The sequence below is a fragment of the Spea bombifrons genome, chromosome 1 (genome assembly GCF_027358695.1).
Source record: "Spea bombifrons isolate aSpeBom1 chromosome 1, aSpeBom1.2.pri, whole genome shotgun sequence".
NCBI lineage: Eukaryota > Metazoa > Chordata > Amphibia > Anura > Pelobatidae > Spea > Spea bombifrons.
This window is the reverse complement of record NC_071087.1, coordinates 160,216,082-160,234,599: the sequence shown is the minus strand read 5'-3', so window position 1 is coordinate 160,234,599 and position 18,518 is coordinate 160,216,082. Positions and strand designations below refer to the sequence as shown.

At 46.3% G+C, this 18,518-nt stretch overlaps 1 protein-coding gene across 1 annotated transcript in view; it reads right to left on the bottom strand.

Annotated features, from left to right (window-relative positions):
- EPG5 (ectopic P-granules 5 autophagy tethering factor) overlaps positions 1–14,352 on the bottom strand; it is a 46,680-nt gene extending 32,328 nt beyond the window's left edge. The window contains exon 1 of the mRNA XM_053448265.1: positions 14,211–14,352. Within this exon, the coding sequence (XP_053304240.1) occupies positions 14,211–14,264 (54 nt within the window). The 5' untranslated portion in view covers positions 14,265–14,352. The remainder of the gene's footprint in view (positions 1–14,210) is intronic.
- Between the last annotated feature and the right edge of the window lie 4,166 nt (positions 14,353–18,518).

Genomic DNA, 18,518 nt, shown 5'->3' with positions numbered 1-18,518 from the left:
ACCCACACCACCACCGCACACTGACACACCCACACCACCACCGCATACTGACACACACCCACACCACCACCGCACACTGACACACACCCACACCACCGATAGCAAACAACACACACGCTAACACCATGCAGTAACATACAGTTTCCTGCTAACACCATACACTAATACACACAAACTCTAACATGCGGATATACACACTCACGATAATGTCAACACACACACACACACACACACACACACAACACAGGCTCACACGCAAATACCCACCTCGTATACGCATGCACACACTATCCAAGAATATACATTGACACATACACCTACAGAGCCACTTTTAACTCTCCGAGTGCCAGAGGGGCACACAGAACCCGGCAGATTGGCGGAGGATACAGGTGCCGGCCGGACGGATTTACCGGGATTTACTCAGCCGCCGGCACAGCAGATTCCAAAGAGTTCTAGATAATTCCGGATAACAGAATTCTATATAAAGCAAAAATTAATTGGTTTTCTCTTTTTTTGGCCTATACATTACGCCAGGCGGTCAACAAAATTCGTTTGGATCTAGTAGCCAGCCAAAAAAAATTAGGAGCCAACTTTTTTTTTTCCTTTCCTAATAATGTTTTTATTTTCATTTATTACCCCCTGGTCGGCAGTTAAAAGCTGTTCATTGGGGCAATAAGACACAAAACACAGCGTTCTCCAGTGCTGCACAACTTTGTATGGTGCTGCGGTTAACCCCTTCACGACAAGGGGTATTTTACACCATTGAGACTCAAGGTTTAACCATTATACGCGCACGCACACTAACACCATACGTGTTAATGTCTTATGCTCACATGCACACACATGCTAGCATCATACACTAATACACGCACTATATGCCCCTCTCTCATCACGTGGAGACCTGCCACGGCGCTGCCATCTTCTGCCACCCTACACTTTCCTGCGGGGGCCGATTCCCTCTCTTGAATGTTAAAGGGACACTCCAGACGTGCGCTTTAAAGCATTTAATCCCTTTAAATGTTCACGTTGTCAATTCTGCAAAATCCCCCCCCCCCGTTTGAAATAGCCCCCTTTACCCAGCCACCCCGTTAAATGCCCAGCAGATGTGTGCCAGCTCGGTGAACACTGTATGCAGGGGACTGTTCAGACAAACCCCCCCCGCGCATGTATGGAGAGTGCTGCAATTGATTTGAATGGGGGCACTTTCCTGTTACGGATTGGCTGTTTTAGACACCCAATCAGTGGCCAGAAATATGGGATCATGGATGAGGAGGGCAGCTTCTGCAGCGGGTTAGGGTTACTCACAGAGTACTTTTAGTATGCATTCTTCTATAGGGGGTGTCAGGGACATTAGGCGGACCCTTTAAGCAAATAAATCTTAACAGATTTTCTCTGAAGGTTTAATTATATAAAAGCAACAAAGAAACTTTTAAAATGCCTTTTCAGTTTCTATGGCAACAACATATCATTGTGTCAGATAACACGCAAAACTACGAATAAGGCAAAACATGTTACATTATTAAGGAATTTCTGGGAGGGGGATGGGTGTTCAGCTGTACCAGGAACGTTATTATTTACTGTTTTATATAGCGTGGCCATATTCCGCGGCGCTGTACAATGGGTCTTAAGCAGTATATAACATTTTGACTTACAGAAACAAGGGGTACAGAAGGCCTTGCTCAAAGAGCTTACAATCTAGAGTGTTTAGGTAAAAAGTAACATTTTAGTCATTTGTTCCCTTTCTGTTATCTGAGCCCAATCTATCAACTCCTTATGATCCTGCCTGTGGGAAACAATAGAACAGCTCAGTCTTAATCACCCAGACACAATTCGAATTGCCATAAAGCATCAGGTCAGTGCTGGCGATTGAGCCGGGAAAGTCACCCAAAACATCACGACGGGCGGCCTCCAGATAAATGGGGGAACAAAATGAGATAAAACTTATTTTTCTTTCCACATTACTATAAACACTATTTATTCTATGCTTAAAAAAAAAATATTCGGGGGCGTGGCCTGGCAACGGAGCTGCATGGACGTGTGAGAGACGAGCTCCGCCAGCACACGAGCGATACCGCGGCTAAATACAAGATTTTTACCGGGCAAAGTCTTCTCCAAGTAGCTTCTGGATTCCTGAAGCGGGGAAGATGTCTCACAAACATGTGAAGAAGACCCCGAGCAAGCTGCAACACTATTTTCCCAAGCGCACCAGGCCGGGGGTTGAAGACCAAGATGGCGACGAATTCCCGCCATCACAGCCTGAACACGCTGATGTGGATACTGACCTCGATCCTGATGCTCCCGTGACCCCAGGGATCCTGAGACAAATGTTGGATTCCATGCAATCCTCTATGACAGGGGCCATTAAGGATATGCTTTCGGACTTGAAGCAGGATTTGGCACATTTGGGAGCGCGTACTGACCACATGGAGCAGAAATTTTCTGACTTTTCCTCTACCTTTAACGAGCTGGTCGACAGGCACAATGCGTTGGAAGATAATTATGCTGCGCTGCTTGCTAAGATGGCCGATATCGAGGACCGCTCTCGGCGCAACAATTTAAGGATCAGAGGAGGAGGTAACAGCCGAATCCCTGCATACATACCTACACTCTTTTTTTGTCACGCTCTTACCTGACGCCTCGGACTCGGACCTTCGGCTTGATAGAGCTCATCGGGTGCCGAAACCGAAGAACCTGCCGTCCACGGTTCCCAGGGATGTGGTTTTACGACTCCATTATTTTTCAACTAAGGAGGCTGTTATGCAACAGGCCCGTCAGCGTTCCTCTTTTCCAGCACCGTACACGCACCTACACATTTTTGCGGACCTTTCTGCTGCCACTCTCGCTAAACGCCGCACCTTCATTCCAATTACCTTGGCCTTGCGAAAAAACCACATCTCTTATAGATGGGGCTTTCCCACGAAGCTCCTCATTACCAGGAATGGGTCTCTTCATATTGCCTGCACACCTATGGAGGGGCTTTATTTGCTGCAACAGTGGCACTTAGTCCACGAAGACGTCACGGCGATAGACCAAATGGATTCTACACCTGTTCCTCGACGTTCACCCACTGACGAGGACGTGGCGAGGCCCAGCAGAAAGCGGACAACGAAGCAACATCATTCCCGCTCTCATGCGAAGGCTGCTCTGGTGCCATCTGTTTCGCCGTCGAGGCTTTCACCTGCGTCTACGTGACTTTCAGATAAGCCTCCTATTCTTGCCGAAATTGGGTCTCTTTGGACTGTTTCCTAAGGATAGTTGCGGTTCTTACCTGTGCTTAGTGCATTTCTGATGTTTTTTTTGTTTTTTTTTTATGTTGTTTTTTCGATGTTCGGCACTTTTGTTTTGTTTTTTTACATACATGTACACACGCCACGTGTGCCGCGGGGTCTTACAACGTAATTTTCCCATGCTACTCAGATTTCTATGGCATTGGTGCACCACATACACGATGTTGACTCTCCTGGGGCGCTTGTGCGCTACATTCACACGTGCTACTCTCATCTCGCATGTGCTTTCTTTTAACGGCACATTTACATCACACACACACACACACACACCTGTTTTTTTTGTTTTTTTTTTGCGCTCATTCCGATTGTCGTTTATCCCTATTTAATGTTCTCCATGTCTCGAGTAGGCTCTCTACGGTATGCCGCGCGAGATTTTTGTTTGCGTCGCATATGCATCACACCTACACACACGTTTATTTCCTATTCGTATCTATTTCTACGTGCCTCGAGTAGGCTTTTTGAGTTATGCCGCACGAGATTTATTTTGGCGGCGCTTATGCACCACACACACACACACATAGGTTTATTCCTTATTTATTTATTTATTTTTGATTTATTTTTTTTTTTTTTTTTTTTTTTTTTTTTTTTTTTTTTCTTCGTTCCGCTCATTTTACATACCATTGTATCCCTATATACTGTGCTGCATGCCTCGAGCAGGCTTTCAGAGTTCTGTCGCAAGTGATTTCTCTTAGCGGCACTTCTGCACCACACATACACATACACATGTTTATTCCCTGCGGGGGGGTTTTTTTTTTTTTTTTTTTTTTTTTTTTTTGTTTGTTCCGCTCATTTCGAATGTCTTCGTATCCATATTTAATGTGCTACGTGCCTTGAACAGGCTTTCTGAGTTCTGTAGCACGTGATTCCTCTTAGCGGCGCTTCTGTACCACACATGCACACACACATGTTTATTCCCTGCTGGGTTATGTAATTTTTTTTTTTTTTTTCTTTCCTTTTCCCTCTGGCAGGGGGGGTCTCACACGTTATACTTTAAGGTTTTGTGTTTCTATGCATGCTTTTACACCTGGTTGTACTTGCTGCCTGTTCATTTCCGTGGGAATCTTACGATTCTGTATAAATGCATTGTTTTGGTTCTCATGCCTTTTATTGTTCGGGGTTTCTTTCTTCTGATTATTTCCCTTATACTGTCTTCCGGATGCCCGGAGAAATGTTTCGTTTTCTTAACATTGTCTCGCCTGTGTGCCAGCTAGTCCTAGCCACTGCTGGTTTTTTGCCCCCACATACGGTTCACTGTATTTCTTGAGCACATCGTTCTGTATAACCATTGAGGTTGTGCGCAAATTGTGTGTTTCTTGAAGTGCTTTTGCTTTTCTTATCAATTCCTTTGTTTCCTTCCCTTCTTGCCTCCCCCTCTTCCTCCCCCACCCCCTTTTTTTTTTGTTTATTTATTCATTTATTTGTTGTTGGTTTTTTTTTTTTTTTTTTTTTTTTTTCTCTCCTTCTCTTCTCTCTTTCTATTTTTTCTTCTCTTTGCCACTTAGGTCAGTCGGTCGTTATCCAGTTGCCACTGCTACTGTACCAAGATGCAAATTACCTTCCTTTCTATTAATGCTCGGGGATTAAATACCCCACATAAGCGTCGGATGCTGTTTCAGGAGCTCAAAACGCGTAAGGCTACGGTGGTGTTGATTCAGGAGACCCACCTCGCTAAATCCCAAGCACGATTACTGGCGTCCAAATATTATCCCCTAGAATATCATGCGCGCGCTGCCAACAAGACTATGGGTGTAGCTATACTTATTAGTAGACAAGTTCACTTTCAGTTGTTGTCTCAGACCCGTGACCCGAAGGGTCGCTACCTTATTGTCCGGGGTTGCATTGACGGTACTACTTATACTATCCTTAATCTTTATGCCCCTAATTCCGGCCAGACCGCTTTCTGTGATCATGTATTTACTAAACTACACAGGCTGAGGCAGGGTAGAGTGATTGCTGGAGGAGATTTTAATCTCGTTTCTACTCCCTCCTTGGACTCTTCCGCCAAACTGTCTACTAGATATTTGAAGACACTGACGGACCAAGGTAAAAAATTCCAAGATTTGCTTCATCAACACTCCCTTTTTGACGCTTGGCGGGTAGTACACCCTTTAGGTAGGGACTTTTCTTTTTACTCGAATGTTCATTCAAGTTATTCCAGAATTGATATGCTCTTGGTAGATGGTGAGGTCTTGCAGTTGATTCAAAGCGCAGAGATAGGTCATATATCGTGGTCTGACCACGCTCCTGTGTGGATTTCCCTGGTCAACGGTCCCTCCTTGTCACCATCAGCCCGATGGCGCCTTAATGAAAGTCTCTTGCAACAGACGGAGGTATGCGTGGATGTTGCGGACGCGCTTGCCGAGTATTTTCGGACCAATGCCACTCCGGAGATTTCGCCCTCTACCCTATGGCTTGCCCATAAGGCAGTCATACGGGGTCATCTTATAAAAATTGCGTCTGCTCAAAAGAAGCAGAGATTACGCACGATCTCAGAACTTACTGACCGTCTGGTGTCCTTGGAGCTTACCAATAAAGCGTCTTGGTCCAAAGACACTCAGGATCAGATACGAGAGATTAAAGCTGAATTACATAAACTTCAACTACATTACACGGAATTCGCGTTACGTCGGCTTCACCTGCAGTATTATGCAAAGGGGAATAGAGCTGATTCCTTGTTGGCTCGCAGGCTCCGACTCCAGACGTCTGCCTGTACTACCCATTATTTGCAGACTTCTCAGGGTGGGAGGGTGTATAATCCAAAAGACATCGCTGATCTGTTTGCGAAATATTATGACTCCTTATATAACCTCCGTCTACAGGCGGACTTACCGCAACCGCGTTCGGAGGCGATTGCTGATTTCCTCTCCTCTCTTCCAATCCCTCGGCTCCCTGCAGATCAGTGGGAGGCTTTGGTGGCGCCGCCCTTACCTGATGAAGTAGAGCGTACCATTGCCGGCTTGAAGTCTCATAAAGCCCCAGGTCCAGACGGCTTCTCCAATCTTTATTATCAAAAATTTAAATCTATTTTGGCTCCTCGCTTAAGTGATCTCTTTTCCTGTTTCTTGGAGTCTACACCCCTCCCTGGTGAAATGTCTGAAGCCTACGTAGTCACCATCCCTAAACCCGGGAAGTCCCCTTCGGCTTGTGAAAATTATAGACCTATATCCCTGTTAAACACGGATCTTAAGCTTTATTCCAAATTGCTTGCTAACCGTTTGAATACCTTGCTTCCTACCTTGATCCGCAATGATCAGGTCGGTTTTATCTTAGGTCGTCAACCGTCTGATAATACGAGGCGCATTATTAATATTACCCATCTCGCGAAATCTACTAATACACCTTGTGTGATGCTTTCTTTGGATGCGGAGAAAGCTTTCGACCGCATTCATTGGGGGTATCTGCTCTCTACGTTGAGGGCTTTTGGCTTACCAGAGAAATTCGTTACCGCAGTTTCTGTTCTCTACGACCAGCCCCGTGCGCGAGTCTATACCTCTGGCTTTCTTTCGGAGCCCTTCGCTATTAGCAATGGTACCCGCCAGGGATGCCCGCTCTCGCCGCTTTTGTTTGCTCTAGCCATGGAACCGCTGGCGATTGCCATCAGAGATCACCCCGATATTGCGGGATTTCCCATTCGTTCCGTTGACTCTAAAATTTGTCTGTACGCTGATGATGTCCTCCTGACACTCACTAATCCAACGATTTCTCTTCCAAATTTGCATGCGTTATTGTCTACTTTTGGTAATCTCTCGTACTACAAAATTAATTGGCATAAAACGCAGGCTCTTAATATAGGATACGAGACTTCGGTGATTGGCGCTGTGTCCGGGACTTTTCATTATTCTTGGCGTACGGACTTTATTACATATTTGGGGGTCCGCATTACTAAGTCGGCTAGTTCCTTATTTAAATCCAACTTTCTACCGCTTTGGAATAAAATCTGTGACGATTTACACAGATGGTCAAAACTGGAGATTTCCTGGCTTGGCCGTATTGTCTCTTTCAAAATGAATTCCCTCCCCAAATTGCTTTATCTCTATCGGACTTTGCCCATAGCTTTGCCTTCTGGATTTTTTCGCACGATGCAAACCAGACTGTCTAAATTTTTTTGGCTCCACAAACGGCCCCGGCTTCCGTATCATATTTTGCAGCGCTCTAAATTACTTGGTGGTTTGGGTATTCCTAATCTCAGGCTCTATTATCTTGCCTCCAACCTGGCTCAAACCCTTCTTCTCTTTTCAGATCCATCTAGGGTGGCCTGGGTGGACCATGAATCCTTGTTTACTTCCCCATTTTTGTTACGAGATCTTCTGTGGCTTCCTAAGAATTCTAGACCTCCACTGCCGGATGCCTTACCCACGACCTCGCTCTCGCTGGCAGTGTGGGACAAACATAAATCCATGTTGCGGTTTCCTGATCACCTTCTCGGGCACGCCCCATTGTCTTCGTTGAAACCCGTTATCCCTCATGTCCACTTAGATAATTGGATACGTTGTGGTGTCACTTCGGTATCCCACTTGCTCTCCGGGGGTCGTCTACGTTCTTTCCAGGACCTGCAGAGTACTTTTTCCCTGCCCAGTCGTGATTTCTTTAAGTATCTACAGGTTCGGCACGTCCTTTCGCAGCATCTGAGGGACCTCCCTGCCTCCTGTCCTGACTCCCCGATCGTTCGGCTTTGCCTGAAAGCCCCTTGTGTTCCGGGGGCCATCTCGGTTTGTTATACCGCTCTGTTGGGTCACGGGTCTGATGACAAACTTCCATTTATGCTACAGTGGGAGAGGGAACTTGGCAGGGAATATGATGTTCAAACTTGGTACCATGCCCTCTCCTCGTTTCAGGGGGTCTCAAAGAATGCTACTCACTTCGAAACCAATAGGAAGGTTCTATTTCGGTGGTATTATGTTCCTTCCAGGCTAGCTAAAATGTTCCCCTCCTCCTCCCCATTGTGCTGGAGACAGTGCGGGGAAGTGGGCTCCATGCTCCATGTATGGTGGGGCTGTCCTGTGCTTAAACCCTACTGGACGGCTGTTTTTCATCTCATAGTGGAATTGTTGCATATTCCAATAGCGGCCGAGGTGGAGATTGCGTTGTTAGATATGTTTCCCCCGTCATTAGCCTCCCCATTGCGTAAACTACTGGGTCATGTCTTGATCGCAGCCAAGGTTTGCATTGCGCGTAAGTGGAAGAACCCACTCCCTCCCACGATTCAGGACGTCTTGTATGCGCTTACTACAACCCGTACTTATGAACAGATGGCGCATTCCGCCTCTAACACTCCACATATTTTCCATGACACTTGGGCGGCCTGGGATGAGTATTATACTGCTACATTCTGCCCTATGCCTAGTGGTTATATCCTGAAGGATTTGCGGACTGTTTGGTATCGGAAGGCGACTCTGGCATCTTGATTACCTTTGGGCTTCTTCTCTTTCTTCTACAGCTTTCTTCTTCTCGATCTTTCCTTTTTTTTTTTTTTTTTTTTTTTTTTTTTTTTTTCTCTTTTTCTCTCCTTTCTTCCCCTTCCCCTCCCCATCCCTCCCCCGTCCCTTCCCCTTCCCTCCCCGTCCCTTCCCCTTCCCTCCCCCGTCCCTTCCCCTTCCCTGTTCCTAAAAATGTAAAATCCGAGATCTGTGTGACATATTGTATACATATTATACCCATATGATGTTTCTACACTGTTTTTCCGCATTGTATGGCGGTATACTTGTAGTAATGTCCAATTGTAATGCGCATTGTTTTTTCTGTTCTTTTTCTTTATGTATTTACTCCTATGCATTGCATGGTGGATACTTGTGTTATTTTTATGTCTGATCTCAATAAAAATTCAGTTTCAAAAAAAAAAAAAAAAAAAATATTCAATTGGACTGCCCATTTGGCACAGGACAGAGGATCATGGGAATTGTAGTTCACCAACAGCTATAAAAACATAGGACACCAATACACGGCAGACATCAATAAATGCAAGTTTTTCTATAAGTCAAACGTTTGCTTTCACCAGTCGTACGTCGCTACTGAACATGATGGCGCTATATAAATAATAATGACCGTGTTAATCACGGCCTCACGTTCCCAGATGCTCAGGGTGATGTGCGGGTTTCCTTATGACTAATTTCACAACTATACCGTATGTAACGATATATTAATCAAGGAATAGTGACTAATAACTCAACTTACATCACGTATCCCTCATCCCTTTCCTTCCCGGGCTCAGGAGGACAGAAACACACATGTTCTAATCATGTGACATAGCCGAAGACATACATCAGCACGTTATGGGTAAGAATGAAAGGATTTTAATTAACATGTACTTGATACACCTAGAAATTTAGCAGGCAGAATCTATGGTCACCAACAGCCTGACATGCAGAAAGCATGTATGACCGTGTGTATTTTAGAGGGAATTGTACATGCGTGCGTGAGCATAAATGTGCATGTATGTGTGTGTGTGCGAGGGTGTGTGTGTGTTAGGAAGAGAGTGTAAGTGTGTGTTAGTGAGTATGTGTGTTAGCGTGAGTGCCTATTTGATAGATACAAATAAATCTGCGAACCCGACCCTCTGTACCTAATGTATCGGCTCATCTTTGTCAGTTCTAGTTTTGTGAGAATCTTTGAACGTAGGGACTGTAAGAAACGCTGCGGAGGTTGATGCCACTATATAAGTAAAAAATAATATACTGTATTTATCGGCGTATAACACGCACTTTTTCAACTAAAATATGAAGCTGAAAACCTACCTGCGTGTTATACGCCGATAAATCCTAGAGCCAGTGGCGGAACTACCGGGGTCGCAACTGCGACCGGGCCCTGGAGTTCTGCCAGTCAGGGGGGCCCAAGGGGTGCCGAGCGGTTGCTGAAGACGACCGCTCGGCAACTCTCGGGTCCCCCTGACCGACAGAAATCCAGGACTCCTCTGCTGGCGGCCGCCGCCTGCCTCAGCCGCCTGCCTCAGCCGCCGCCGCCGCCGCATGCCTCAGCGCTTCAACTCCTGTGTTGGAAGTGTGAGGCGTTTGTCTCGGGTGCCGGCGCTTCACGCTGGGCGCCGGCATATGACGTCAGACGCCGGCGCTCAGCAGTGAAGCGCCGCACCCGAGACAAACGCCTCACGCTTCCAACACAGGAGTTGAAGGTAAGTGACCGGGGGGGGGGGGATCCTGAGAAGGGGGGTTAGGGAGGGAGAGGGGAGATCCTGAGAAGGGGGGTTAGGGAATGAGAGAGGAGATCCTGAGAAGGGGGGTTAGGGAGTGTGTGTCTGAGTGTGTCTGAGTGTGTTTGTGTGTGTCTCTGAGTCTGTGTCTGAGTGTGTGTCGGAGTGTGTGTGTGTCTTACTGTGTGTGTCTGAGTGTGAGTGTGTCTTACTGTGTGTGTGTCTGAGTGTGTGTGTGTCTGAGTGTGTGTGTCTTAGCATGTGTGTCTGAGTGTGAGTGTGTCTTACTGTGTGTGTGTGTGTGTGGTTTCCCAGATAGCAGTGATTCTGATGAAGTTTTTTTTGTTCAAAGAGGTGCTTTTTCTTTCATATTTGCCTTATAAGTGGTATAAATGTTATAATAAATGTTATAATGTAATAAATATTATTCCAACATTAAGTTCATAGCTTCCAAGTTAAAATGATTTTTTCTTACTCAAATTTCCTTGTTAAAATGGGGGTGCGTGTTATACGCCAGTGCGTGTTATACGCCGATAAATACGGTAATATTTATTATATAAAAAGGAACACGTATATCAGAGTCTGCATTCTCTATAAGCTTCCTGATCACGTGCTTTCGCGTTACATCACGGGGTGGATGAGATCTCAGCGGCGATAACAGCAGAAAGGGGCATTGACACGAGAAGAATGACGGGAGCCGGTTGCCATGACTACACCAGAAGCCAATTTTCTGGAGTGTTGTAATTTCATGTGATTAAAGGGCATGAGGACAGAACTGAACACACATATACGTGATTACTGGACCTGGTGGAACATGTCACATGATTCGCAATGTGATTAACGATCCTGAGCGCATGTGAAAAGATTCCGAAAAAAAATGCATTGTAACGAGATCCGGAACCGAGAACAGAACCAGCCTGTAACCTTCTGTGTGTCTGTATGTATAACTACATACACGTCATTTTTATGTGGCGATTCGCTATTCTGCATTATATCACAGCAGTGTGTTCGGTGTCGCTGCTGCGCTCAGTGGTGTAGCTCCCTTGGGGGTTGTCCCATTCCTGGGCGCCATCGTCCCCCGACGCGCAGTCTACAAACACGTAGCACCGGGCACCGTTTTAGAGCATAAGGACTGGAAACTCACCGGGCCAGAACACGCCGCCGGTCGCCATCACTTTTACTTTTACATTCCCTTTTTAAGACTCCCTGCCGCTTGTGCGTCAGTGTAACTGTTTGGAAGACATTTAAAGGTTCGCGTCGCGGGAGCTTACAGCCGCCCTTACCCAGCCCAACCATTTCATCAGATTCCTGTCCTGAACTTCTCTCCCTTCTCCTCATCACCCCCTTTACACAGCCTGCCAGGACCAACCAGCAGCCACCAGCAACTTAACAACAACTAAACGGAACGGAAGAATCGCACAGATCATGAGATCAGGAAGTTCAGATGGCTGCTCTCGTGGCTCACATAAGGTGGTACATGCTACCAGTCAAAAGTTTGATAAAAAAAAAATCACATTTTGGCAATATGAAATGGACCAGAAATCCAGCACAGACAGGGTTAATGTTGTAAATTAATATTGGAGATGGAAACAGCTGGTTTAACAGAGTTTCTTCATAGGCGTACAGAGGCCCTTTATCACTCCCATCACTCCTGTGTCCCAATGGCCCTTTATCACTCCCATCACTCCTGTGTTCCAATGGCCCTTTATCACTCCCATCACTCCTGTGTCCCAATGGCCCTTTATCACTCCCATCACTCCTGTGTTCCAACGGCCCTTTATCACTCCCATCACTCCTGTGTCCCAATGGCCCTTTATCACTCCCATCACTCCTGTGTTCCAATGGCCCTTTATCACTCCCATCACTCCTGTGTCCCAATGGCCCTTTATCACTCCCATCACTCCTGTGTTCCAACGGCCCTTTATCACTCCCATCACTCCTGTGTCCCAATGGCCCTTTATCACTCCCATAACTCCTGTGTCCCAATGGCCCTTTATCACTCCCATCACTCCTGTGTTCCAATGGCCCTTTATCACTCCCATCACTCCAGTGTTCCAACGGCCCTTTATCACTCCCATCACTCCTGTGTCCCAATGGCCCTTTATCACTCCCATCACTCCTGTGTTCCAACGGCCCTTTATCACTCCCATCACTCCTGTGTCCCAATGGCCCTTTATCACTCCCATCACTCCTGTGTCCCAATGGCCCTTTATCACTCCCATCACTCCTGGATTCCAATGCCACGTTGTGTTCGCTGATCCGAGTTTAAGTGTAAAAGGCTAATTGATGGTTAGAACCCCTTTTGTAATTATGTTACAGCCAGAAATTTCCTTGTTTTCCATGATGTGACCCCAAACTTTTGAAGAGTAGAGCAGTAGAGTAGTGTATTTATTATTTATACATGAGATCAAGGCAAAATAACAGCTTGCCCCGCATAATGTATAACTCAATGGGAGGGGATACTGAAGCCAAGCTCTTCCTGCAGCAGACCCTCACGGTAGTTTGACCACCATAAAGTATAGCGATGTCAAGGGGTTAAACCCACATCTCTCCTGTGAACTCTCCGTTTAGCGAGTAGACCCTGTTGTGTGCTTACGCAGCTACCACAAGACCCAAAGTAAATGTTATTCTCATTAAACGACGGGATTACAAACAGCCCCGGGCCCTGTATTCTGTTTGCTTCATATACTGATGGGATCTGCAATATACATTATATATATATATATATATATATATATATATATATATATATACACATCCGGAGAGACGGAGGGATCTCAAAGGGACGTTTATTTCAAAAGAGGAGAAAAGTTAAAACAAGAGGCAGGAATCTCAGAGGCTGAGATGGAATGGAAGAAGGTTTTACTTTACTGAGAAGGTGGTAGAAAAGCGGAGCAGCCTCCCAGCAGAAGCGGTAGAGGGTAATACAGTGAGGGGATTTAAACATGCATGGGATAGACATACGGCTCCTGAATCTAAGACGAGACCAGCGACTGATTAAGGTTGGAGTCTTTACAGCAGGAACAGCAGAATAGACAGGGGCCGAATGGGGCCGATCTCCCGGCAGATTCTATGTATTTATTCTTTCCTAAAGATTTGGTGATTCTTGGATAAAGCTGCACCCAAAAAATAACTTTCTTAGCCCAAATGGTATAGTGATGGGAGTTTCAGTCCTGGCATGATACGCACTCCCAGTTTGTGTTGGCAGGTGTGCTAGAACCTGCCTGTCTGGGTTTGGCTGGAAGTGATAGGAGTTATGGCAGTTGCCACCTGGCAGAACCTGAACCCTGCACTTTTCACGCCGTCAGTATTTGGCTGGGGGTGACAGGAGTTGCAGTCCTGGCAGGATAGTCATCCCAGACATGCCCTGGCAGGTAAAGTAATATACTAGACGGCATTGGTCTGACTGGGAGTGATGGGAGAGCCAGAGCTGTCCACTACCGGGAAAGCTGACAGGTGTGTGACAGCTAGTAGCCGCCTGGCTTTGGCTGAGAGTGATAGGGAATGATAGGTATAATATCGCAGCCGGTGTGAGCTGACAGTTATCTAGCAGAAGCTGTCACGCTGGCGGTGATAGGGGTTGATTCCACAGAAGCGGCTGGCCTGTGAGGGAATACAGATCAGTGACCGCTATTATCTGCCTGGGCCTGTATGGCTGAGGGTGATAAGGGCTATTAGGCAGGAACGATGTGTCAGTGATATGTCCCTGTGTTTATGTGTCAGGTGGATACGGAGCGGCCCTCCTACCCAGTACTAGCAACACCGCGGCGGGGTTGGGTTACCTTGTCGTGCCGGGCCTTGCTCCGCGGTCTCCGGGTTCGCACCGCCTCGGCCATGGCTCGCAGATCCCCCGGACACTATACAAGACGAGACCGAAACCATAGACATAATCCCCAGCACCGGGGGGGGAGAGTAACGTGACTGAACGGCCCCGGCCAATCACACGGCTCTGCGTAGACTCCGCCTACTCCTGTCAGAGAGCTTCCCGGAATACGGACAGCGGCAGGGGACAATCTGCGCACAGAGCGCTGCTGTGGCAACGAGCGCTGCTGTGGCAACGAGCGCTGACCCTAGAGAGGCTAGAGTCTCATTGATCTAAAGCGCAGTACAGGTACCCGCAAGGTACACAACACCTCCACAGCCAGGCCTGCACCGGCCATAGAGACCCAGCTCCCCCACAGCCAGGCCTGCACCGGCCATAGAGACCCAGCTCCCCCACAGCCAGGCCTGCACCGGCCATAGATACCCAGCACCTCCACAGCCAGGCCTGCACCGGCCATAGATACCCAGCACCTCCACAACCAGGCCTGCACCGGCCATAGATACCCAGGACCTCCACACCCAGCACCTCTGCCGGCCATAGATACCCAGCACCTCCGCCGGCCATAGATACCCAGCACCTCCACCGGCCATAGATACCCAGCACCTCCACCGGCCATAGATACCCAGCACCCCCACAGACAGGCCATAATTTTGCTATTGTGACTCTAAGGCGACAGCTCGCCCTTTACCGGGGGGAAAAAAAAGCTGTTGAAAGATACCTGGTTTGGTTTTACACCATCAGGTGATACACCGCAAAAAAACTGACAAGGTATTTTTGACTGAGCCACAGCATTTTCAGCTTCTTTGTCTTGGAGAGGGTGGTGGATAAGTGGAACAGCCTGCCAGCAGAAGTGGTAGAGGTTAAGTGGATTTAAACATGCATGCTTCTGTGATCGCCCGCTCAATAATATGACGGCGAAAGTGCCTCCAATCCGCTGGGCATCTGATTGGCAGCTCTGCAACCCACCGATTAATTTGTAGCAATTATTTGGCAGGACTGTAGAAAGCCACCAAGAGATACGTGACCGGACTTCTAGCCCTGCTTTTCCATTCATATATCTCGTATGTAGTTGGAACCCCAAGGGTTAAACTGGACACATCTAAGTAGAGGATCCCCCAATAGCACACATACGGCTCGGCAGGTTGTACAGGCCTCAGTAGGGGGGGTCTGCCCTGTGGGCCACTCATCAGGGCTGAGCAGATGTCTTTGTGGCCCGATGGTTGCCTAACACAGGCAAACTCTTTTCCCGCCCAGTGGTAAACTGCGGCTGTCCCAGAGATGCTCGGCTGGCCCCCAGACCAGTGAAAACTGCAGTAGAAGTAAGGGGGCGCAGAAGAGTGGATGAGTGAGTGCTGGGACAGGCGGGATGTTTTGGAGGGGGATAGAAGTGGCATAGGCAGGCTGTTTTAGGGGCAGAGGCTTACCACCTGAATGTTTAGCTCAATGATTAGTGATGGGCATTATGCTGTATCACAATCAATCTCTGGCTAAGTATATAGTGATGGGAGTTATGCTGTATCACAATCAATCTCTGGCTAAGTATATAGTGATGGGAGTTATGCTGTACCACCATCAATGTCTGGCTCAGTATATATATATATATATATATATATATATATATATATTGATGGGAGTTATGCTGTACCACCATCAATGTCTGCCTCAGTATATAGCGATGGGAGTTATGCTGTATCACAATCAATCTGGCTCAGTATATAGTGATGGGAGTTATGCTGTACCGCCATCAATGTCTGGTTCAGTATATAGTGATGGGAGTTATGCTGTACCATATCTGTTCAGTACATGTTATTTATTTAAACATTTTTTTCAGATTTATAGTTTTTTCCAGTTGATATACAGTTTACATTCCCCAGTATGTTGGAGAGTCCATGCCTGTAGTCCGGTTTCTACAATCCATGATGCAATTTTAAGAATAAAAGCTGGGTTGGTGTGGAATGCACCATGCGCCACCAGGGGGAGCTCTTTGGAAACGAATCATTCACTGCGTCAACTGAAATACGGAATATATTTTTTCTTTGACTATTTCCAGCAATCTATTATTGCTTTTTGTTGATATGTATCCCGTATTTCATGGTTTTATTTTAGATTTTAACCCCTAAAGCACCAGGGCTATTTAACACTACAGGACCAGAGCATGTTTCATGTTTTTGCCAAGTAGTCCTTCAACCATAATTTTTTCTTGATTTCTTTAAAAATATATTCATATATGTAAGACTTTTTTACATTTATAAACTTAAAAAAAAATCAGTTTTTTAAATGTATAGAAATTATACAGAGCTTGTGCAAAAGGGGGGGAAATACCAAAAATATTTGTTAATTTGCCCTGATTTGGAAACCCATATGTCAGGAAGTTTTTTCTTAGTCTTTTCTTTTTTTTTTTTTTAAACCCCTACCAAACACTAACCTAATTTAATTACCCACAAAAAAAAAATAAACCTGGGACTGAGGACACTGTTTTATTGCAGTTTTCTGTCTCTATCCAGGTTATGATCACAATGAGAAAGAGGGAAGCAGAAAACAGAGACAAAGGTGGTGTTTACATGCATTTCCTCTGTCACCTGACATTACCTGTGCATGTGATTCGCTGTGAAGCAATCACATGCGCAGAAATGTGGAGGGTCAGCTATAGAGGAGCCACCACGTGGGACAGACTTTAACCGATAATGTACCAGGTACGTCACTGGTCCTGCAAGACCATTTTTTTGTGACGTGCCAGATACGTCATCGGTTTCGACGGAATTAAGCGAGTGTTTTCATAAATATCCAGTGTGTGTGTGCTGTAGTTCCATTAACCTTTTTAAAATAAAGGATCTGAAGCCTCAAGTCAAATTCATCGCACAGTAATTGTTCGATAAATAAACCTTATGGTTCCCTCTAGGTAAAGGAGGCCCGGCTCTCAAGCTTAAATCTAATGTATCTGTTCGTCTTAGTCTGTCAGTTCTAGATAAATAAAAGTAAATAATAGTGAAATATTTAACTTCCGCAGTGGAGCAAGGTCGGCTTTTTTGGGGAACCTCTTGCTCTCTCATCCCATTGAAGACTTCAGTGGTTCTCCTCTTAGGAGGGACCAAGAAGATCCAGCTCTTCCTATACATTTTTATGAGAAAAAGTAAATACAGAACTGTCCTTCAAATGATCATCATTATCAGTAGGCTGCAGTGTTTAATAACTGATCCGCTGCTCCTCGGCCCATAACTAGAAAGATTCAACCAAACATGCGTTCCGTACCTTCATTAGACCGATGCACTCAGGTCACATGGACATATGGACCATATTTATTAGGGGGGGTGTAATGGTTTTGGCTCTTACATAAATATGGGGGACAAAAGCGCACAAACATAATGAGGGTACGGAATGCATGTTTCGTTGAATCTCTATGGTCGTCTTTATGGGCTTCATATCCTTCCAGGAAGTGCGGCTTCAGAAGAAGAAGATTGGGGCCCCACGTTTGGCCAGGCACTCTCGTCGTCTTCAGCAATGTGTTTACAGCACGTCTTCCTTGCGTATTAATATTCCAAGTAGAGTGACAGAGAAAAGATGTGCTCATAAAAAGTTAAAGGGTTAATTCCATCCAATCAAACCTAAACCATAGGTATGTGTCTGGGGGTAGGTTGGCCAGTAGCTCCCCAAAAGTGAACCCCGGACTCCCGTGGAGGCGCCGCTACACCCCCAAGCATGTTTGGGGCGGCGCACAAGCCTAAGCTCATCGTGCCGGTCATCGGCGTAGGACGCCGGAGGAGTGGAAACGCGTTCTCGGGAGCGATGGAGCCCCGCTTCGCGATCCGGCGGAGACCTCTGGGTCCGACGTATGCCGAGAGCTCCGTCTGCCTCGCCACATGGTGGCGGAATAAATGAAAATGTTGAAAGGGGAAACGGGTGATGTTTTAAGGGTGCAGCGGCGGACTTCCGATTCTCCTTTTTGGTATTTAAACAAATCCTTAGCGTAGTACTTGGAGTTCTTATGACTCGGTTGGTATTTGGCCAACAAAGTGTTTGGGGAAGTCTGCATCACCCAGGAACTCAACTTGTTCCATGTTTGTTTTTCTTTTATTTGTTGTTTTCGGAATTAAAAGGAAGTGGGGATTACCGTCAAAGGATTATAGACACGCGTATACAATGTCCCGATTGGTGTCATCTTGTACTGAATGAATATGTTGCAATCTTTCTTTTATTCTTGGAATAAAAAGAGATTTAATACAAACCTTGTGTTGTTTTTATGTGTTTGCTTGCTTAACACGCTGGGGAG